Consider the following 21,645-nt stretch of genomic DNA (forward strand, 5'->3'; position numbering starts at 1 on the left):
TCCCTAAGTTACGTCCATGCACAGTCTCACCGACCCCTTCACTCCCACATCAATAACCTCATGTCAATGTCATGTTCAGGTGCCCTTCATAAGAAATCCTCATCATTCTTTAAAATAACATGCACAAAAATTCCAGACTGGTTTGTTGACGTTTCACAAGAACCTCTCGTGGGAATTTCTCTTCTCTTCTCTTCTCTTACCTGCCTATAAATATGGGTGTGTTCAAATGTCCAGCCAATGTCTCAGCGTGCTCAAAGTTGAGATCACATTGTGACTGTACAGAGGAGAAGGTAAGTACTGTATACGTTTATTTACTGCTTGAATAGGACAAGAGTTCAGAGTGAAGTTGGTGTGTGAGGGATTACTTTGGAAACTTCACGGTGAAATTTGGTATTTCAGATGAATCTGATTTTCTACTTCGCCTTGCATCTCACCATCCTTCATGTTGGAGACGGCGCGTCGCTGCAGGTGGTCAAGCCAAACGGTGAATAGTGTTTTCATTTATTTCACTGTTTCTGTGTGTGTTTAATGTAAGATACATTCATATAAATGCTTTAGTAATGGACATACGAATAGACGGGGGTTTTCTGAATACATTTCTAGATGAAAAGTAGTTTGAGAAGTGGGTTCACAGACAGTTAGAGACACACTGACGCTGTCTGACAGAGACCGATGGACAGATGCAGCTGACACACAATGATTCAATACAATTTCAGATCGTACGACACTCTTAATAGCCATTACCTCGAAGACAAACAGGATGTTAGAGATGTTACAGATGTAGAGCTGATGTTGTCTGCTGCTGTGTGGATGGTGTAGCTGATGTTGTCGTGATTGAACTGGAATCTTTTAGTCGTTGCTCTGGAGGTGAGTGGAGATCCTATGACCCAGACGACCACAGTGTCTTTACTGTGTGGAGAGCAGCTGGAGGGAACTGAGATCCTGTGGCGGAGGAACGGACAAACAATCCCCCAGAAAGGGAAGAGCATAGAGGTCACGGTCCAGGCCATGCTCGGGGGAAACTACACCTGCCACAGTTCGGCCGGGGAACTTCTCAATCACACACTAGTGTTGGTCAAGCCTGTGGACTTCCAGAAGGCTATTCTCACGCACACGGGCGAAGGTAACTGGTGGCAGTGCTTCTACAGTTCAGCAGTATGTTCATTTGACAGTAAATGACGTTGAAATACAACAGGACACTGTACCTTCACTCGACCCTGGGGCACGGGATTACTGTGATTTAGCTCTGTTCAGGCTCTACACAGTAATGTACAGAGACACGCTCCTGTGGATAGATACATAGTGTAGTCTTCAGGAGTTTACTGTATTTGTGCATACGGAAAAGACATTTTAAAATAAATAAAAGCTTTTTTTTGGTTCAGAAAAATCTTACATTTGACACAATGTGATTGAATACAATTAAAAATATATTTAAATATTTTTACAAATAAAATTATACATTTTTTTTTATTTAAATTATTAATTTGTAATGTATTTTTACAGAAAATATATTTTGAATATAAGTGTGTGTTCTAGATCATTTAAAAAATGTTGTATAAATAGAAGAATACGGTATTTAACTGTAAAAATTGTTAAATATTGTAAAATCCTGGTGGTAACTGGGTATTTTGGGACTCTTACGTCTATTAAACTACATCTATCCCTGTGTTTATTGTTATTTGTGTGTCTAGATTATATCACCTGTACCGCGAGCAACTACAACGGTGTGTTCCACTGTTCCTGGAGGTGGGATTCAGCGAGGAACGGCCTTGTGGTGTTGTTCCGCGCTTCACGGTGAGACCCTCACCCCCCTCCGGCGCAGTACCAGTGTGTTTCCATTCTGTGCGTTTACCATGAACAAGAGTACGGCTAAGTACTGCACTGGAGCTTAGCTTTAATCTTTCCCTGCAGTACAGCGCCCCCGAGAGGCCGGGTGTTAGAAACGCACTCCTGCACATTCCTGAAATGTGAGGCGAATGTTTCAAATACATTTTAAACTAATTAAAAATATTCCCAGCATTTTAAAAACACCTTTGATTGAAGAAAAACAGATATCAATTCTTTATATATAGGAAAAATTAGGAAATTGTGGCCACAAACTCAATTATTTAATCAAAACTAACCCTGAAACAGTTAGCATAGCTAGCTCCTCCAGGTCTACGGAAGCTCAGAGGGAAACACTTGAATAATGAAACGGCTACCGTGGTGATTAGTGAAGTTGGGAGGTGTGTAAAGGTTGTAAATGAGGCTGTGTGTATTTATTTGTTTGTTTATGTATTTATTTCTTCCTGCAGGGGCTCTGAGCAGATCAGCTGTTCTCTGGACTCAGATCAGAGCGGCCTGAGGTGCGAGGAGCTGAAGTGTTCGCCTCACGCTGAGGAGGTGACCCGCATTAGCCTCACGCTGCTCGTACGCAACCAGTACAGACTGGAGGAGCACCACATCAGCTTCTTCATCAGAGAGATCAGTAAGAGCTTCGAGCGCCCTCTTCTGGACAACACTGTAATACACACCCTCTTAAACTCAGATAAAGATGTGTCCAAATGTATGTAGACACCCATATAATCAGTGAATTCTGCTGCTTTAAAGTGCACTCGTTTCTGAAAAGTCGAATTAGGCTGTAAATTTAACCAAGAAAGTGTGAATTCGCACAGCAAGCGGTCGTCCCCCCGCCTGTGTCCCAGCGAAGAGTCACATTTTCCAGTTCCCTGGCTCACGTTTCCTCCCTGTTGGGAACATCGGTAATGGCAGTGCTTTGCTATGGAATCACTTCTGTCTGGAACAGGGGAGAGAAAGTGGGAAAGAGACAGAGCTCATTAACAGTGCAGCCTCTCCAAAGGACAATGAACCTTAGAGGCTGAGATTCACCCCTCTAGCTCACACTTAGCATTGGACTTGTTGACTTTAAGCTCATGTGCAGCTGCTCTAGAGCATCCCATTTGATTTAATGTTTTTCTATTGAAGGACATTCATTCAATCATTGTCTGTAGCCCTTATCCTGTTCAGGGTCGCGGTGAGTCCGGAGCCCATCACTGGGCGCAAGGCAAGAGCACACCCTGGAGGGGGCGCCACTCCTTCACAGGGCAACACACACTCACACTTACAGACATTTTTAAGTCGCCAATCCACCTAGCAACGGAGGAAACCCACACAGACACAGAGAGAACACACCGCACTCCTCACAGACAGTCACCCGGAGGAAACCCACGCAGACACAGAGAGAACACACCACACTCCTCACAGACAGTCACCCGGAGGAAACCCACACAGACACAGGGAGAACACACCACACTCCTCACAGACAGTCACCCGGAGGAAACCCACGCAGACACAGAGAGAACACACCACACTCCTCACAGACAGTCACCCGGAGGAAACCCACGCGGACACAGAGAGAACACACCACACTCCTCACAGACAGTCACCCGGAGGAAACCCACGCAGACACAGAGAGAACACACCACACTCCTCACAGACAGTCACCTGGAGGAAACCCACGCAGACACAGAGAGAACACACCACACTCCTCACAGACAGTCACCCGGAGGAAACCCACGCAGACACAGAGAGAACACACCACACTCCTCACAGACAGTCACCCGGAGGAAACCCACGCAGACACAGAGAGAACACACCACACTCCTCACAGACAGTCACCTGGAGGAAACCCACGCAGACACAGAGAGAACACACCACACTCCTCACAGACAGTCACCCGGAGGAAACCCACGCAGACACAGAGAGAACACACCACACTCCTCACAGACAGTCACCCGGAGGAAACCCACGCAGACACAGGGAGAACACACCACACTCCTCACAGACAGGAGTGTAAAAACAAGGGAAAGGCTATGCCTGATCGGTGTGGTGTCCACAGTGGGTGCACTTTAAACAAGTTGAAATCACTAATTACAAAAATGTGTCTACAAACTTTAGGACATGAAGGTTGGAGATATTTTTAAAGCAAGTTTATTAAGCTTTAGTATCAAACACCTATTACAATTTTTTACTTTAAAACTAAGGTACCAGGGAACACAATACACTCTTCAAAATAAAGGTGCTACAAAAAGTTCTTTGAGCGACACAATAGAAGAACCACTTTTGGTTCCATAAAGAACCTCCTAAAGGTTTAAAAAGTCATCACTTTCAAAGTTTACATGTTGTGAATGGAGTTATAAAAGCTGCTCTGTGTCAGTGCGCTGACATTTTCTCCATCTTTCAGTAAAACCAGACAAAGTGGACATCGTGAAGGCAGAGGATGATGAGTTCAAGTGGGAAAACCCCAAAACCTGGAGCACACCGTGCACTTACTACCCGCTCCGGTACGAAGTGAAAGTGCTGTCCCATCGCCGGAGCTGCGACCATATCGGAAACCATTCAGAGGTGAGGCGGAGTGTTACACAGCCCTGGTGTTTTCGTTTTTTTTAGATAGACAAATAATGTAGTAATTCAGTATTGGTGCAGCAGGTAGTGTCTCTGTCACAGCTCCAGAGTCCTGGAGGGTGTGGGTTCGAGTCCCGCTCTGGGTGACTAACAGTGAGGAGTGTGGTGTGTTCTCTCTGTGTCTGCATGGGTTTCCTCCGGGTGACTGTCTGTGAGGAGTGTGGTGTGTTCTCCCTGTGTCTGCGTGGGTTTCCTCCGGGTGACTGTCTGTGAGGAGTGTGGTGTGTTCTCTCTGTGTCCGCGTGGGTTTCCTCCGGGTGACTGTCTGTGAGGAGTGTGGTGTGTTCTCCCTGTGTCTGCGTGGGTTTCCTCCGGGTGACTGTCTGTGAGGAGTGTGGTGTGTTCTCTCTGTGTCTGCGTGGGTTTCCTCCGGGTGACTGTCTGTGAGGAGTGTGGTGTGTTCTCTCTGTGTCCGCGTGGGTTTCCTCCGGGTGACTGTCTGTGAGGAGTGTGGTGTGTTCTCCCTGTGTCCGCGTGGGTTTCCTCCGGGTGACTGTCTGTGAGGAGTGTGGTGTGTTCTCCCTGTGTCTGCGTGGGTTTCCTCCGGGTGACTGTCTGTGAGGAGTGTGGTGTGTTCTCTCTGTGTCCGCGTGGGTTTCCTCCGGGTGACTGTCTGTGAGGAGTGTGGTGTGTTCTCTCTGTGTCTGCGTGGGTTTCCTCCGGGTGACTGTCTGTGAGGAGTGTGGTGTGTTCTCTCTGTGTCCGCGTGGGTTTCCTCCGGGTGACTGTCTGTGAGGAGTGTGGTGTGTTCTCTCTGTGTCCGCGTGGGTTTCCTCCGGGTGACTGTCTGTGAGGAGTGTGGTGTGTTCTCCCTGTGTCTGCGTGGGTTTCCTCCGGGTGACTGTCTGTGAGGAGTGTGGTGTGTTCTCTCTGTGTCTGCGTGGGTTTCCTCCGGGTGACTGTCTGTGAGGAGTGTGGTGTGTTCTCTCTGTGTCCGCGTGGGTTTCCTCCGGGTGACTGTCTGTGAGGAGTGTGGTGTGTTCTCCCTGTGTCCGCGTGGGTTTCCTCCGGGTGACTGTCTGTGAGGAGTGTGGTGTGTTCTCCCTGTGTCTGCGTGGGTTTCCTCCGGGTGACTGTCTGTGAGGAGTGTGGTGTGTTCTCTCTGTGTCCGCGTGGGTTTCCTCCGGGTGACTGTCTGTGAGGAGTGTGGTGTGTTCTCTCTGTGTCTGCGTGGGTTTCCTCCGGGTGACTGTCTGTGAGGAGTGTGGTGTGTTCTCCCTGTGTCCGCGTGGGTTTCCTCCGGGTGACTGTCTGTGAGGAGTGTGGTGTGTTCTCTCTGTGTCTGCGTGGGTTTCCTCCGGGTGACTGTCTGTGAGGAGTGTGGTGTGTTCTCCCTGTGTCAGCGTGGGTTTCCTCCGGGTGACTGTCTGTGAGGAGTATGGTGTGTTCTCTCTGTGTCTGCGTGGGTTTCCTCCGGGTGACTGTCTGTGAGGAGTGTGGTGTGTTCTCTCTGTGTCCGCGTGGGTTTCCTCCGGGTGACTGTCTGTGAGGAGTGTGGTGTGTTCTCCCTGTGTCCGGTTTCCGCCCACGCTCCACGTGAGAGAGGCTGTGGACACACTGCCACCTTGAACTGGATAAAAGTTACAGACAATAAATGAATGATGAATGAGACTGAGTAGTTCTGCTGCTACTTCCTCATGTTGTAATTGGCTGTTGTTTCAGCCTGGTACCGGTCCACTGGCCTGTGTTTTGGGAACCTCTGTTGTATTCTGTTCAGAACGCAAAGTCAACGACAATCAGAAAACAAAACACAGCTTGTATACTCTCCATATTAAAGTAAGAAATGAAATGAGACTTCCTGGAGCACATGCACCTTCAGCCAGGTGTGGCCCAAGCACTGGGTTTTGGGGCAGTGGAAACTTGTGCTGGAACAACACTGTTGAATCCCTATTTTCAGATCAGTTGCACTTCAAAAATAGACTGTATTTTAGTATTTCTGTTTTATTTATCCCTCAGTCCAACTACACCAATGAAACAGAATATAAAGTCACCTCCAGGAAGAGTTACACTTTCTGTGTTCGGGCCCAGGATTTCCTCACTAATCAGGTCTGGAGCGAGTGGAGCCAACAAAAGTGAGTGCCTTTGACCTTGCCCTTACTCTCAAAGTATAATCACACACAGAGAATTTCATTCATCAAAATTATACTGTGGTAGTTTACCATGTATGTTTTAATCTTCCTGCATCCTTCCATTACAGGGTCCACAAGCACAAGTAAGAACAATGAAGGTAAGACCTGGTGTTGAAGCGGAAATTACAGCAACATTTAAAGTTTCCTTGTAAACACAGTAAATCCCAGGGGTTTGATGCGACAGTCTCCATTCTACTTAGAGAAACTGAGTCAGAATTGGCCACAGTGAAGTGTTTAATGTCTGTTAAAGTGTTAAAACTCTAATGGCTCGATTCCCACAAGCGGTTAAATGCAGAAGACAGTGACAAATAATTACACATTATTAATATTATCAGCATTTCATAGAGGACAGAGTTAGAGGTATTTTTTTCGAATGATAATTTCACAGTGGAGCAGCAGGTGGCGTCTCTGTCACAGCTCCAGGGGCCTGGAGGTTGTGGGTTCGAGTCCCGCTCCGGGTGACTGTCTGTGAGGAGTGTGGTGTGTTCTCTCTGTGTCTGTGTGGGTTTCCTCCGGGTGGCTGTCTGTGAGGAGTGTGGTGTGTTCTCTCTGTGTCTGTGTGGGTTTCCTCCGGGTGACTGTCTGTGAGGAGTGTGGTGTGTTCTCTCTGTGTCTGTGTGGGTTTCCTCCGGGTGACTGTCTGTGAGGAGTGTGGTGTGTTCTCTCTGTGTCTGTGTGGGTTTCCTCCGGGTGACTGTCTGTGAGGAGTGTGGTGTGTTCTCTCTGTGTCTGTGTGGGTTTCCTCCGGGTGGCTGTCTGTGAGGAGTGTGGTGTGTTCTCTCTGTGTCTGTGTGGGTTTCCTCCGGGTGACTGTCTGTGAGGAGTGTGGTGTGTTCTCTCTGTGTCTGTGTGGGTTTCCTCCGGGTGACTGTCTGTGAGGAGTGTGGTGTGTTCTCTCTGTGTCTGTGTGGGTTTCCTCCGGGTGGCTGTCTGTGAGGAGTGTGGTGTGTTCTCTCTGTGTCTGTGTGGGTTTCCTCCGGGTGACTGTCTGTGAGGAGTGTGGTGTGTTCTCTCTGTGTCTGTGTGGGTTTCCTCCGGGTGACTGTCTGTGAGGAGTGTGGTGTGTTCTCTCTGTGTCTGTGTGGGTTTCCTCCGGGTGACTGTCTGTGAGGAGTGTGGTGTGTTCTCTCTGTGTCTGTGTGGGTTTCCTCCGGGTGGCTGTCTGTGAGGAGTGTGGTGTGTTCTCTCTGTGTCTGTGTGGGTTTCCTCCGGGTGACTGTCTGTGAGGAGTGTGGTGTGTTCTCTCTGTGTCTGTGTGGGTTTCCTCCGGGTGGCTGTCTGTGAGGAGTGTGGTGTGTTCTCCCTGTGTCTGCGTGGGTTTCCTCCGGGTGACTGTCTGTGAGGAGTGTGGTGTGTTCTCTCTGTGTCTGTGTGGGTTTCCTCCGGGTGACTGTCTGTGAGGAGTGTGGTGTGTTCTCTCTGTGTCTGTGTGGGTTTCCTCCGGGTGGCTGTCTGTGAGGAGTGTGGTGTGTTCTCTCTGTGTCTGTGTGGGTTTCCTCCGGGTGACTGTCTGTGAGGAGTGTGGTGTGTTCTCTCTGTGTCTGTGTGGGTTTCCTCCGGGTGGCTGTCTGTGAGGAGTGTGGTGTGTTCTCTCTGTGTCTGTGTGGGTTTCCTCAGGGTGACTGTCTGTGAGGAGTGTGGTGTGTTCTCCCTGTGTCTGTGTGGGTTTCCTCTGGGTGCTCCGGTTGGAAACACACGTTAGTAGGTGGATTGGCGACTCAAAAGTGTCCGTAGGGGTGTGTGTGTGTGAGAGAATGGCGCCCCCTCCAGGGTGTGTTCCTGCCTTGCGCCCAGTGATTCTGGGTATGCTCCGGACCCACCGCCGCCCTGAACTGGATAAGGGTCACAGACAAAGAATGAAAGAATCTCACATCAAACCTCTGTGAATAGATACATTCTCAGCTTTTGTTAAATGTTTAAATTTGACTGTTTTTGAGGTTATTTTCTAAACTCTCGTTCTTTTCTTGAACAGATCTGAAAAAAAAACATTCCACAACATTCCCGCTGGCAATAATTTGAGTCCATGTTTCTCAATATCAACTTTCATCCACGTCCCCACTGTTTCAGCTGAGATCTTTATACGTGCGTGAACTGAAGTCTGGTTAGTTTTGATATTTTATATGTTTATTATTTATGTTTATGGCAATAACTACTCTATATCAGTGAGTACTTTGCTGCTGCAGCACCGTGGCACTAATAAAGGAGTACGTTATCGGCCAGGATTTAAATCCACGTTGTCGTCAAAAATGTATTGAAAGTATATTTTCGATTCTAAACTCTAACCATGTCCTAAATGAATGTTTTCATAAGCTATATTTAAAATGTTGTGAAGAAGTGCTGGTGTTGTGTAATAAACTCTCGTCAAAACGTTTTAAAATCATTTCCTTTTTATTTACACATGTTGCATCCATAAATTCAACGCCAACATCCGTATCTTTCAAATGAAATGACACAATACGCAACTAGGGTCACAAGAGGACGACCAGTGACTCGAGGTAACGAAATACAGACGGAAACCAAAACCATCAAAAATGAACTCAGAGTCCACACACAAGTATAAAAATGTCCATCTTCAGAACAGCTTCTTTAGTGGAGGAAAACAAAACAAACACTGTGAATGAACCATTTATAATCAATAATAAATACCTCAAATCCTCAGCTACAAAGAAAAATTAATGTAAACGTTTAGATGCCTTCTGTGTTCCAGTTAGGACTCATATAATCCATCCATCACCACACCTCCACTGCTGCTTTACTTTATTTTTTAAAAAAAGAACAGCTCCCATTATTGCGCCTTCTGACGAATGAAAACAAAAGTAGATGTGTGTCGAAAGTCTGTGAGATCACATCAGACGCGAACCGTGTACCGTTCCCATTCCCCCAGCCTCTGTTCCGATGACTGAATCCGTTCAGAGGGATCCACCACCTGCGGAGCACCTTAAGATGGCGTCAGTGAAAATAAACAGAACGTCTCTACGTTGCCTTTTACTTGCGACTGTGTTCTGAGACGTTCGTGAGATGTTGGATTCTCTGGGCACCTTATGATTCAAGGTCAATTATAAAATGACTGATTTTCTCTGGAGTCTTTCAGCTCGCTCTTCCCTTTAAAGGAGGTGCAGAAAGGGACCGACACGCTTCAGACACTCTGGACTGCTACAAATGTCCACCTGCGCATGACTGAAGTCTGATTATGTTGATCTGAATACATGTACACACACACACACACACACATCATCACTGTCCAGTTAACACACACATCTCCCAAAGCAGTACCTTTACAGGAGGAGGAGGAGGAGGAAACCCTCCTAACCTTCAGTGGAAGTCAATGTAAACATTTAATTCAGAGTCATTCTGGAGCGTTTCTATTGGACATTCATCGTGAGACTTTCACGCAGTGTGAAGGACAGCTGCGGTGTAAATAAACGTCCACACACACGTTTTAAATTGGACGGCGATGACATGCGGTTTATAAAAGTCTGGTTTTGATGATGACAGTGTGTTCTATTGATGAGGATATGTTCGAGAACTGAAAGAGCTGGGTTTACTTTACCTTTGCCTTAAAGGAGTCATCATCAATGGTTTGCACTAAGGTATAGTCCACGAACCTGGACAGAATCAGATTACACCAAGACTTCAGACGGATATTTAAAGGTTCCTGATGACGATGTACTGCATTAGAGCACACTCTTTATTCAGGCGCCGTTCACCTGCTGTTTCTAATCGTTCTGTGTTTTATTTATTTACTGCATCTGTAACTCCACTGAAACGCTACTCCAGGTAGACGTAGTCCAAATGTCTGTGTTTTAGAAATGTTTTAGCATACACACACACACACACACACACAAATTAACGGATACCAGCTTCAGACCACAGAGGCCCAATTTGAAAAAGATGTGCCAGAGTTCTACAAAAACACCACGTTAAAAAAAAAAGCTAAACGGACCTTATTTGGAGATTCGTAGAGATGTTATTGCACTTGCAACACACACATCTGTTCGCCAGTCAGCACAAGGTCAGTATAAACTCAATCGTGTACCACTTTAGCCTTTTGTTCAAATAATGAGGGAGATTCAGTACCTCACTGTCATTCAGTGCCTCACCGTCAATCACGAGCTGTTCAGAAGGTTCAGGAGAAAAGATCAAGGGAAGGAAGACAGTCATGCGTCTTGTGTTAGCTACAGTTGATGCCCCCAAAACAAAAAAAAAGAACTGTATGTGTGTTTTGTGAAGGTGGATATCTGTAATGTTTTTACCCCAGGAACAAGAGAGCACAGAGAGATGAAGGAGAAGAGAGAGCTGGCTGTAGGTATTGGGTTGTTTGCAGAAGTTATGAGGGTGTCCAGCACCGCTTGTACTTGCTTCAGTCTGATGTAGTGTCCTTCATTGACTTTTCTTGGCGAGGTACCTGCAGGGAGAAGCTCATTAACGTCACGCTGGAAGCTAGCGGCTTTGAGTCCCGTTCACAGATGCCATTTTACCTGGGCTTTAAAAAGGTGTGACCACGAGTTAAAATCCCAATTCCATGTAAACATTAAAGTGCTCACACTTTTTAATCCAATACGCCATTTTAAATAAAACTCAGAGAACGTTTCCTCAACATTTGCTGCTCTCTGGTCTGTTTGCGTGCTGGAAAAAAGGTCCGGCGTTTGGACGCAGGCCTGGCTCTGTAAACGGGGTACAAAATAAATGTCTCTTAAGATTTCTACAGCATTCTCTCACTGCTTTGCTCATTCAGCATCAAATCATATCAAATTTATTTGTATTTTCAGCAGCCTCCTGAATTTGGAGTCGGTTCCACATTAAAAAAAAAAAAGAGTCTGGAAGCGTTTAAACAACTGAGAGATCTCAGGATGTTGCTCTATCCCTGCGCCGTAGTCCGTAGTGACACTGACTAACATTTTTGCTGTTTCAGATGCCTTACTTAATTTGATGTGAAACCGATTCCAAATTCAGGATGCTGCTGACGTTGCGTACCCTTTCCTACCCTCCTTCAACAGGTACACAGTGCAGTTTCTGCAGTTCTAAGCCCCGAGTAGCAATGACAGAGGCTCTACTCTATCTAGTGCAGATCAGTGGAGCATCACAATGATTTTGAAGCTGTAAAAACAGGTAAAAATATTATGTAGTGATCTTTTAAAGTCTGAATTTGCCTAAAGGGGTTTTTAATGGTCACAGGTCGGTGGGGGAGGGGGCAATAGCCATTTAAAGCTTTCTCTTTCACCTCATGTCACTGTAAGATCAGATTTCAGTCAGGTTCTGTACACTTGCCTTTCCCAGTGTTTGTGATTGAGTCCTGAGAGGTCATCTAGCTTGGCGATCTCTCTTAGGTAATGAGAGAGCTTGAGAAGCTCCTTGTCTTTCTCTCGGTTCAAGTGCGCCTTCATAAACGGCCTAATCTGCGGAGATGAGGGAGGTGGAACATACGGTTTAACCAGGAGCATGGTACAGAGTTCCCTTATTAAAGAACATCTGGTATAACAGCATTTCTTAGTTAGTTCCCTGTGGCGAGAACTTACTTTGACTCTGAGACTAAACCAAACAAACACCAAAAGAGGTATCAAATGTTGTGTTAATATTCACTGTGAATTTGTGTCTCCTACCTTCAGTCCATTTTGTGGGTTCATGAGGAAGTTCCGTCCAATGTCATCAAACATGATGGTGTTCTTCCTGTTGTAAAACTCGCCATACTTTCCCCATATCACTCCAAGTGGTTTCACCTGAGAAGAGCACAGGTGAGTATCAAACAGACACATATCCAAGAGGCCACATCTCTACAGCAAGTTCCTACAGTTAGACGCATTACTGTTAACCATCCGCTGAAATGATGATGCGGTGGATGTACGTGAACGCTGAAGCATTTAAGCAAGACTAAAAGTCTAGTTCAGTTCAGTTTAATGCACGTCCGAAGCTTTTAAGATGACGTAAAGTCATAAAATATGAATGACTTCACTGCTGTCTCATCACGGAGGTCAGTTATAATCAATAACTCTGATCCAGCGGTGAAGAGTAAGTCTAAGACAGTGGTTGCCAAACGTTTTCCGCAGTATTTCTGCTGTTACTTCAGCCATGTTTCACCAGATGGCGCTACAACACCATCTGTTAGTCCAGCCTTATTCCACATAGCGCTTTTCCACCAAAAAGAAAACGGAATGGAAGGTTCCAGTTCGTGAACTAAATGTGGAACCATTCGACGCGTTTACACCAACAAAAAAAACTGGTTCCCAGCTGAAACCAACGTAGACTTGGATCTTCAGGGCGAACCGTGGCTTCGTCTGTGGGCGTGTGTCGAGGTCGAGGTTCAGTAACTCAAAGAGGTCAGAGCCTCACGCACAGCATCATCGCCCAGTGGAGTTGGACGGGGTCATTAACAAAGGTGTCATATGAATAAATAATAGGAAATAAAACAGGAGCACGCTCTGTTTGTGTGTGTTTCTGGGGCTGTGTTTGTCTCTGCGTTAGTTACATTACTCCACAGTTAACAAGCTCAGCAGAACTCCTCTGAACAACATTTATTATATCTCACAGAGAGAGGAGGACCGCTGAATTTGTCTTATTTCACGTCAGTGTGGGTCTTTGCCTGAAATATCGTAAAAGGGAAGCGGTGGGGAGACATTAGTGCGTTTATAAAACAGCATTAAACTTTATGTGTTTTAATTTAAACCAGTTACATTTGTAATTCTTCAACAAAGTGTTATTGGTCTTTGTTCTTTGGTGGTGGTAGATCGTCTAGTATTAATTTTTAAATGAAATAAACAAGAAAAACACTGATGCCGATGTTGTGAACAATTAATGGACAATTCTTTGTGCTCCTTTTTTCATTGATTATCTGCGCTCGATATTTTCTGCACAACACACTCACAATAAAAACCACATTGATATGAAGCACCACCAAAGCTTCTCCAGACCGTCCAATGACAAGGGGATGTTTTATGGGGCATTTCCTGTTTTTGAAATGAGAGAAACACCTCTGTGAGTTAATGGCTCGCCTAGTTTCTCTTTGCTGTTGTTAAAGTAAAAGAAAACCGTTCGTTTGGTGAAACACTGAGTGCTGGAGGACCATCGGGTTCTTCACTGTGTTGTGTAAATGTGAACCGCATGATTAACGATAAGTGTCATATGCATCACCTCCACGATCCCTCTCTTGGGTGTGTGTACTGTGATCATGGCGCCGCTGTCCAACATGAAGGTGATCTTGTAGTTGGGGTTGTCTGTCACACCCAGCTCCTAAACCACAAACAGAGACAGAGACACAGTCAGGAAAACAACTGACATTCAGAACCAAGGCCTCAGAACAACGTTCAGGAACAAACTTCTAGTGGGACATACTTTCATTTTGGCGTCAATCCACTTCATGCTGGTTGCGGCTGAAAAGGAAGCACAGAGGATTAGTTCAAAGTGTTTGGCGCAGGTTGTATCCACTGATGTCACAGACCGTGAATAAGAGCATGTGATATTAGTGTTATAGCCTGCATCTCTCCTCTTTCTCTTATTGATTACGGTACTATACACCATTCATTCATTATCTGTAGCCCTTATCCAATTCAGGGTCACGGTGGGTCCGGAGCCTACCTGGAATCATTGGGCGCAAGGCAGGAACACACCCTGGAGGGGGCGCCAGTCCTTCACAGGGCGACACACACTCACACATTCACTATAGCGCTATACCAGCGGGACATTTTAAAATCCTGGTGTGGATCCTGGATGTGAAATACAGATCTCTGCTGTTTACAACATGGTGGTTTAGAGGAAACTGGGAAGGGGGGCGGGGTCAGTGACTCACACCAGATGACGATATCGTAGTCCTCATAAGCAGAGGTGAGGAACTCGTGGAGGAAGGGTCGCATGAGCTCCTGCCCAGTCTCTGCACACGACTTGTGATCTATGAAGAAATAAATCAGTTTATTGTAAAAAGATAATATATTCATTATATTCAAATAATTTAAAGGAAACATCTGACGTGCAGAATGTCGTTAGCATCAAGTTCACAGAATGCTAATTGTGTTTTATATATAATTTACAGTCATTACTAGCAAATAAATAATAAATATTAGAGGCTCATACCACAACATGTAGCACCACGCAAACTTAATGACTCACTTAATACACACTTTTTTTTCCTTCTTTTATAAAGTTATTACTCTTCTTCTTTGGACAGTGACAATCTACATTCATTCAGTGTCTGATGATTCAGGTTTGCAGTGTGCGCAATATTTAATGGTGGAAAATAAGCCTCCACTACTCAGTAACGTCATAGGAGTCCCACTTCTAACTAAAACATTCATGAGTGTGTTTTTTGTTGTGTTTATTGTGTCTCACCAAACAGTGTGTAATCAACATCTAGCACCAGTAACTTCTTCCCTTCCCTTGGTGGGTTTAACTCCTCCACTTTGTAGTCTTTGATGCGGCGTGCGATCTTAGCCAGGTTCTCCTCTCTGAAAGAAACGTGACAAAGAAAGGAATGGATCAGGGTTTTTCAGGTGAATACACACCATTTCAATGCCTAGGAGCACTTTGTAGTTCTACAATTACAGACTGTACTCCATCTGTTTCTCTGCATACTTTGTTACCCCCCTTTCCCCCTGTTCCTCAGCGCTCAGGGCAGAGCAGGTGTGATGTGGTGGTGGATCATTCTCAGCGCTGCAGTGACACTGACGTGGTGGTGGTGTGTTAGTGTGTGTTGTGCTGGTGTAGAGTGGATCAGACACAGCAGTGCTGCTGGAGTTTTTAAACCCTGTGTCCACTCTCTGTCCACTCTGTGAGACACTCCTCCCTCGTTGGTCCACCTTGTAGATGTAGAGTCAGAGACAGTAGCTCATCTGTCGCTGCACAGTGTGTGTCGCTCGTCCTCTAGTCCTTCTTCAGTGACACAGGACGCTGTCGGTTGGATGTTTTTGGTCGGTGGACTGTTCTCGGTCCAGACACTGAGGGGTTTAAAAACTCCAGCAGTCACTGCTGTGTCTGATCCACTTGTATGTCACTGTAGAACTACGAAGTACACTCGTGTGGTCAAGGAGGTGATTTTAATTTCACGGCTGATCAGTGTCTTGACTGTAACTGACCTGTTCTCGACTTCGATCACCTCCTCTTCGATATCAAAGTCATTGACCACATCGTCGTTTTCAGGAGGTGGGGCCAGGACATCTTCCTTCAGGTAAAGATCAGAACCAGAAACTACTACTCAGATCACTTTATAACCTTCTAAAAACACACAAGCACACGCAGAAACAGCCACTAGAACATGATACAGGCATGTGTACAGACGTCTGAAAACTGGCTTAATCTGATGATATTGGAGTGTGAACGGTACACGACCATATCTTTAATAACTGTGTCCTACCAGGCTTTCCTCTCTGCTGCCCATCATCATGATCTTGGTGTTTGGCTTGAGTTTCAAGGTTCCCAGCTTTGTGTCATCATCTGCTGGTTTACCTGCAACAATGAAGCCCTATGAAAACAGCCAGCATTACAAAGCAAAATGACTGGAATGGTAGGTAGTGCTGCGAGAATATGCATATTGTCACTGTCCAGTGAAAACCTCCAGGAGAAGCATGGTTCTCGTTGGACAGCGACGACATGTCCGTTCTGACTTTTCAGATCTTCTCAGACTATGGCATGTGCGCTTTTACCTTTCACCTTGAGGCCGAGCAGCTTCTGCCGTTCGGGGAGAACCCCTGTGAGGGATTTGATGGACTGCTTCAGGTCCAGCACTGTGTCCTCCTCAGACAGGGAGCTGATGGAGTATTCCTGCCCGCCCCACTTAATGATGACTGACACGGACATGCTACGGCAAAACCTGAGGGATTCAGGTGTTATTTCAGTGGGAGTCAACTTCTCCGCAGTTCCACATCATTCACTGCTGAACTGGTGGTAACAGGATTCAGAAAAGAAGCTTGAGTCTGAGGGAGATTGCTATTATGAGAATACAACACCTACCTGTTATTTATTTATTTATTTATTTATATTTTTGATCGATCCCTTCAGATCAGAGCTGCAAATATTGGTAGGACTCTCAGCAGACGGATATTAGAACCACATCTGAAACATATTCACACACAAAACAAAATAGATCAGTACAAAATGTTTTAAAAAGGGAAACCCACGCAGACACAGGGAGAACACACCACACTCCTCACAGTCAGTCACCCGGAGGAAACCCACGCAGACACAGAGAGAACACACCACACTCCTCACAGACAGTCACCCGGAGGAAACCCACGCAGACACAGGGAGAACACACCACACTCCTCACAGTCAGTCACCCGGAGGAAACCCACGCAGACACAGGGAGAACACACCACACTCCTCACAGACAGTCACCCAGAGGAAACCCACGCAGACACAGGGAGAACACACCACACTCCTCACAGACAGTCACCCGGAGGAAACCCACACAGACACAGAGAGAACACACCACACTCCTCACAGACAGTCACCCTTTCACATCATTCACAATGATGCTTCAAATGTGAGATGAAAAATGAATTAAAACCTTAATAATAACAACAACAATTTTAGAAACAGTTTAACAGCTACATGTTAAAGTGAATTGTACAGTGAACTAGGACAGAAAACAACAACAATGTTGAAATGAAAGCCCCCTCAAAACCCCACAAGTTGACGTGATTGGTTCCTGAGGTTTATGATGTAAGAAACCCTGGCTGTCTGAACTGACCAGTTTGAGACTGTCTTTGGAAAACTGCGGTTTCTAAAGGAGAATATTCAGGGATAACCTTGACTACTTTTTTTCGCTCATGATACGTCTTCCACTCTGTGAACACCACCACAAAGACACCTTAGGATTGAACACTCGACAATGGAGGGGGGGTCTATAATGTTGCAGACAGGTTTGTGTTCGTGTTTGTAGGTTATTTATAAGAAAAGAAATGAGATGAGGTAGAGTCAGAAGCACCCTGTGTGTGGAGAATATACACCACCCCTTTATTTCTCATTGAGACATATTTTAATTGTAAAATCTGGAGAGTGATACAGATAGCTCCATCCACCCATAACCTTTACTGAGAGCTAACAGTGTGATATGAGCACGGTGTACGCGCATTGAGGGCGACAATGCTGCTCTGATTCGGGAAGTTAGCAGATCTCTGAGAGGAGAGGAGTCCGTGGATAAAGAGACAGAGAGAGAGACGTGTGCATCACTGACATGGGGCACTAAGTTCACTAATAAAAGTCCCCTGTTTACAGAACTCTAACGTCCTTCTGCGAATACAACACAGCGGCAGTCTCGCCCCCGACGCCTCGAACACACGCCCCAAATACTGCAGAACAACAGAATAAATCACGAGAGAGTAGAGAGCAAGGACTTACATCAGCTCCAGTTTGTGCAGTGCAGCGCTCTCTTTCTCTCCGCTCCGCTCCCCTTCACTGCGGGCTGAGGCCATACTTGCCCCCTGTCGGGCTGGAGACTTTTCATCTCTCTCTCTCTCTCTCTCTCTCTCCCTCTCTCACACACACACACACACACACACACACCTTTCTGCCTCTGTATGTGTTTATCACTTAGAATAAGCAGATATTATATTTTGAAGAAAAAATCAGTTTTGTAGAGGATGTGACTTTAAAAAAATACCCTTCCTATCATTGTTGCCACACATGTTTTTAAAATATATTTCACATTCTAGTGTGGTGTGTTCTCTCTGTGTCTGCGTGGGTTTCCTCCGGGCGACTGTCTGTGAGGAGTGTGGTGTGTTCTCTCTGTGTCTGCGTGGGTTTCCTCCGGGCGACTGTCTGTGAGGAGTGTGGTGTGTTCTCTCTGTGTCTGCGTGGGTTTCCTCCAGGTGACTGTCTGTGAGGAGTGTGGTGTGTTCTCTCTGTGTCTGCGTGGGTTTCCTCCAGGTGACTGTCTGTGAGGAGTGTGGTGTGTTCTCTCTGTGTCTGCGTGGGTTTCCTCCGGGCGACTGTCTGTGAGGAGTGTGGTGTGTTCTCCCTGTGTCTGCGTGGGTTTCCTCCGGGCGACTGTCTGTGAGGAGTGTGGTGTGTTCTCCCTGTGTCTGCGTGGGTTTCCTCCGGGCGACTGTCTGTGAGGAGTGTGGTGTGTTCTCCCTGTGTCTGCGTGGGTTTCCTCCGGGCGACTGTCTGTGAGGAGTGTGGTGTGTTCTCCCTGTGTCTGCGTGGGTTTCCTCCGGGCGACTGTCTGTGAGGAGTGTGGTGTGTTCTCCCTGTGTCTGCGTGGGTTTCCTCCGGGCGACTGTCTGTGAGGAGTGTGGTGTGTTCTCCCTGTGTCTGCGTGGGTTTCCTCCGGGCGACTGTCTGTGAGGAGTGTGGTGTGTTCTCCCTGTGTCTGCGTGGGTTTCCTCCGGGCGACTGTCTGTGAGGAGTGTGGTGTGTTCTCCCTGTGTCTGCGTGGGTTTCCTCCGGGCGACTGTCTGTGAGGAGTGTGGTGTGTTCTCCCTGTGTCTGCGTGGGTTTCCTCCGGGCGACTGTCTGTGAGGAGTGTGGTGTGTTCTCCCTGTGTCTGCGTGGGTTTCCTCCGGGCGACTGTCTGTGAGGAGTGTGGTGTGTTCTCCCTGTGTCTGCGTGGGTTTCCTCCGGGCGACTGTCTGTGAGGAGTGTGGTGTGTTCTCCCTGTGTCTGCGTGGGTTTCCTCCGGGCGACTGTCTGTGAGGAGTGTGGTGTGTTCTCCCTGTGTCTGCGTGGGTTTCCTCCACATGGTGAGTTTACAGAGTTCCTCCACATTATGAAGGAAATAGAGATGAATTTCCAACTCATATTATCTTCTATGGAAGATAGAAGTGTCAAAGTCGTGTCAAATGTCCGTGTGATACATTTGAGATTCGGCTGTGGCCTTTCCTTCTCTCTGTCGTACAATTAATGCGCAGTTTGGTTTAAATATAAATTGCTGTTAAGATTTGATGGCATTCAGACCCATGAATGATAGCGAGGTACGGATACGGCTTAGTTATTATTAGTTCTGGATTACAAACTCCAACTCTAACTCATCCCAGAAGCAGTGGATTGTGTTCCATCAGTCCAGGGAACACAGTTCCCCAGTTCCACAGCTCTAAGTTGGGGGATTCATATCTCTGGCCAACACTTAGCATTGGACACGGTGACGTGTGAGCCTCCCATTCTATTGGTCACGGCTTTTAATTCGAATATTGAGCGCATGAGCCATACTTTTGTATCTTGTGAAGTAGGGAGTAGGGAGTAGGGAATGAGTGGTGATTTGGAACACACCCTGCTGCACCACGTGACCGGAAAGCTAAAGAAGAAGCCGGCTGAGAGAGAGAGAGTGTGGCGCTGAAGTTTCAAAGCCACTGCTGTAGACTTAGTTCACTCTGATTTTCGAGGATGGAGGACCCGGTGACCGAGTACACAGCCCGGCTCCAGCAGCAGGTGAGCTCTCCTGGAGCCCGGAGACACAAGCTAACAGCGCTATAGGGTTGTATTCACCTGACTGTGCTCCCCATGCTCCATTAGCTTTAGCTTTAGCCGCAGTGGGGAGCAGCTGATGTAACTCAGTGAAGGCTGAGGGCCAACAACAAATGAACTACTGACTGTCATTCTGTCACAGATAAGAAAGTAACTGGGGGCTTTCCTCTTAGAAAAGCTGTCTTTATTAATGGCCATTTATTATTTTCTCTTACAACATTTGTGTGTGTTTATGCGCCTTCCTCTCACAAGAGCATATTTACACCACTCTCTAAATGTTATAGAAAATGGAGTCTGTGATATGATCTCGTCTAACGACACTTTAGAATTCAGGTTTTCATTTTTTATTTATTTATTCTTTTTTTGAAAAAAATGTTTAAATGGTGTCACTTGTGAAAACTGTTTATTTAAATGTGGTAATGTGTTTGTGAGGAGTTTATAAATAATAATAATTCTGCAGTGTTCCAAAAACAAGGCCGAAAAGGGCGATTTCAGACGGTCAGGGTTTCTTATGTCACAAACCTAAGGAGCCAATCACATCAACGGAATGGGCGGGGCTTCTGAGCATGCGAGTGCTGGCGGAGTCAGACTAAATGTGTATTCACACGTCATTGTTTACTGAATTAAGCTGAAGGTGTAGAGCTACGTTTAAACCACTTCTAAGATTTTCGGCGATTTGTTTTGGAAGAATATTTTATGAACAGACATGCGCAGTACTTTATCTGTGCCTTTAAAGGGACTTTAAGCCCAGCGAGCTAAGGGGTCATTCCTATTGGACAATACTCAGATTTGGGGAGAAGTTATTTGGCTCACTGAGAAACCCTGCTTTGAGGGACACAGCCTTGCTTTTACATTTCTTGAATGAAAACCCTGAGTATGGTAATGATGGACACAATTGTTGCACAGTCCACCAGGAAAGGGAAAGGTGGGAGCTTGTCATGTTTGGAAAAATTAGGCTCTGTCTCAGGCAAATGGTGCCCTACTCCCTACATAGTGCACTTCATAGATTATAAAGCTAATGCTACTACGTGCAGACAGTGCTCTAAATATTAGAGGGACGTAATATCTCATATCAGGGGCGGCACGGTGTCAGTCACACAGCTCCAGGGACCTGGAGGTTGTGGGTTCGCTTCCCGCTCCGGTTCTCCCTGTGTCTGTGTGGGTTTCCTCCGGGTGACTGTCTGTGAGGAGTGTGGTGTGTTCTCCCTGTGTCTGTGTGGGTTTCCTCCGGGTGACTGTCTGTGAGGAGTGTGGTGTGTTCTCCCTGTGTCTGTGTGGGTTTCCTCCGGGTGACTGTCTGTGAGGAGTGTGGTGTGTTCTCCCTGTGTCTGCGTGGGTTTCCTCCGGGTGACTGTCTGTGAGGAGTGTGGTGTGTTCTCCCTGTGTCTGTGTGGGTTTCCTCCGGGTGACTGTCTGTGAGGAGTGTGGTGTGTTCTCCCTGTGTCTGCGTGGGTTTCCTCCGGGTGACTGTCTGTGAGGAGTGTGGTGTGTTCTCCCTGTGTCTGTGTGGGTTTCCTCCGGGTGACTGTCTGTGAGGAGTGTGGTGTGTTCTCCCTGTGTCTGTGTGGGTTTCCTCCGGGTGACTGTCTGTGAGGAGTGTGGTGTGTTCTCCCTGTGTCTGCGTGGGTTTCCTCCGGGTGACTGTCTGTGAGGAGTGTGGTGTGTTCTCCCTGTGTCTGTGTGGGTT

General features: G+C 46.5%; 3 protein-coding genes across 5 annotated transcripts in view; 2 read left to right on the forward strand and 1 right to left on the reverse strand.

Annotated features, from left to right (window-relative positions):
• On the forward strand, positions 1-8,927 carry il12bb (interleukin 12B, b). The gene is made up of 9 exons (XM_066646186.1): positions 1-290; positions 400-484; positions 854-1,123; positions 1,692-1,794; positions 2,295-2,467; positions 4,223-4,383; positions 6,400-6,515; positions 6,641-6,670; positions 8,545-8,927. The coding sequence occupies exons 1-8, from the start codon at positions 213-215 to the stop codon at positions 6,657-6,659; spliced, it is 1,005 nt and encodes a 334-aa protein (XP_066502283.1). The 5' UTR covers positions 1-212; the 3' UTR covers positions 6,660-6,670; positions 8,545-8,927.
• A 55-nt stretch (positions 8,928-8,982) lies between these two features.
• Positions 8,983-17,996, reverse strand: ublcp1 (ubiquitin-like domain containing CTD phosphatase 1). Of its 2 annotated transcripts, XM_066645806.1 has the most exons (12): positions 17,895-17,996; positions 16,506-16,607; positions 16,199-16,365; positions 15,910-16,001; positions 15,632-15,717; positions 14,889-15,004; positions 14,353-14,451; positions 13,899-13,936; positions 13,698-13,796; positions 12,173-12,289; positions 11,841-11,968; positions 8,983-10,977 (listed from the first exon to the last, which is right to left on the reverse strand). In XM_066645806.1, exons 3-12 carry the CDS (start codon positions 16,350-16,352, stop codon positions 10,953-10,955), a joined length of 954 nt encoding a protein of 317 aa, XP_066501903.1. In that variant the 5' UTR covers positions 16,353-16,365; positions 16,506-16,607; positions 17,895-17,996; the 3' UTR covers positions 8,983-10,952. The 2 variants fall into 2 exon arrangements, with proteins under 2 accessions (XP_066501903.1, XP_066501904.1); XM_066645807.1 differs by lacking the exon at positions 11,841-11,968.
• A 1,784-nt stretch (positions 17,997-19,780) lies between these two features.
• rars1 (arginyl-tRNA synthetase 1) overlaps positions 19,781-21,645 on the forward strand; it is a 33,936-nt gene continuing 32,071 nt past the window's right edge. For both annotated transcript variants that reach the window (XR_010795524.1, XM_066646458.1), the window contains exon 1: positions 19,781-19,922. Coding sequence is in view for 1 of the 2 variants with exons in the window: in XM_066646458.1 (XP_066502555.1) it covers positions 19,878-19,922 (45 nt within the window). In the remaining variant the exon portion in view is untranslated. The remainder of the gene's footprint in view (positions 19,923-21,645) is intronic.

The sequence above is a fragment of the Hoplias malabaricus genome, chromosome 15 (genome assembly GCF_029633855.1).
Source record: "Hoplias malabaricus isolate fHopMal1 chromosome 15, fHopMal1.hap1, whole genome shotgun sequence".
NCBI lineage: Eukaryota > Metazoa > Chordata > Actinopteri > Characiformes > Erythrinidae > Hoplias > Hoplias malabaricus.

What these genes read in the sequence shown, in the direction of transcription:
- il12bb (XM_066646186.1), top strand. Translation starts at nt 213, where the DNA reads ATGGGTGTGTTCAAATGTCCAGCCAATGTCTCAGCGTGCTCAAAGTTG. An exon ending in CTTCTTCATCAGAGAGATCA is followed by an intron (nt 2,468 to 4,222) that starts GTAAGAGCTTCG and finishes TCCATCTTTCAG; the next exon opens with TAAAACCAGACAAAGTGGAC. An exon ending in ATATCGGAAACCATTCAGAG is followed by an intron (nt 4,384 to 6,399) that starts GTGAGGCGGAGT and finishes TTTATCCCTCAG; the next exon opens with TCCAACTACACCAATGAAAC.
- ublcp1 (XM_066645806.1), bottom strand. Translation starts at nt 16,352, where the DNA reads ATGTCCGTGTCAGTCATCATTAAGTGGGGCGGGCAGGAATACTCCATC. An exon ending in TGTTGATTACACACTGTTTG is followed by an intron (nt 14,452 to 14,888) that starts GTGAGACACAAT and finishes ATTTCTTCATAG; the next exon opens with ATCACAAGTCGTGTGCAGAG. An exon ending in CTACGATATCGTCATCTGGT is followed by an intron (nt 13,937 to 14,352) that starts GTGAGTCACTGA and finishes CTTCCTTTTCAG; the next exon opens with CCGCAACCAGCATGAAGTGG.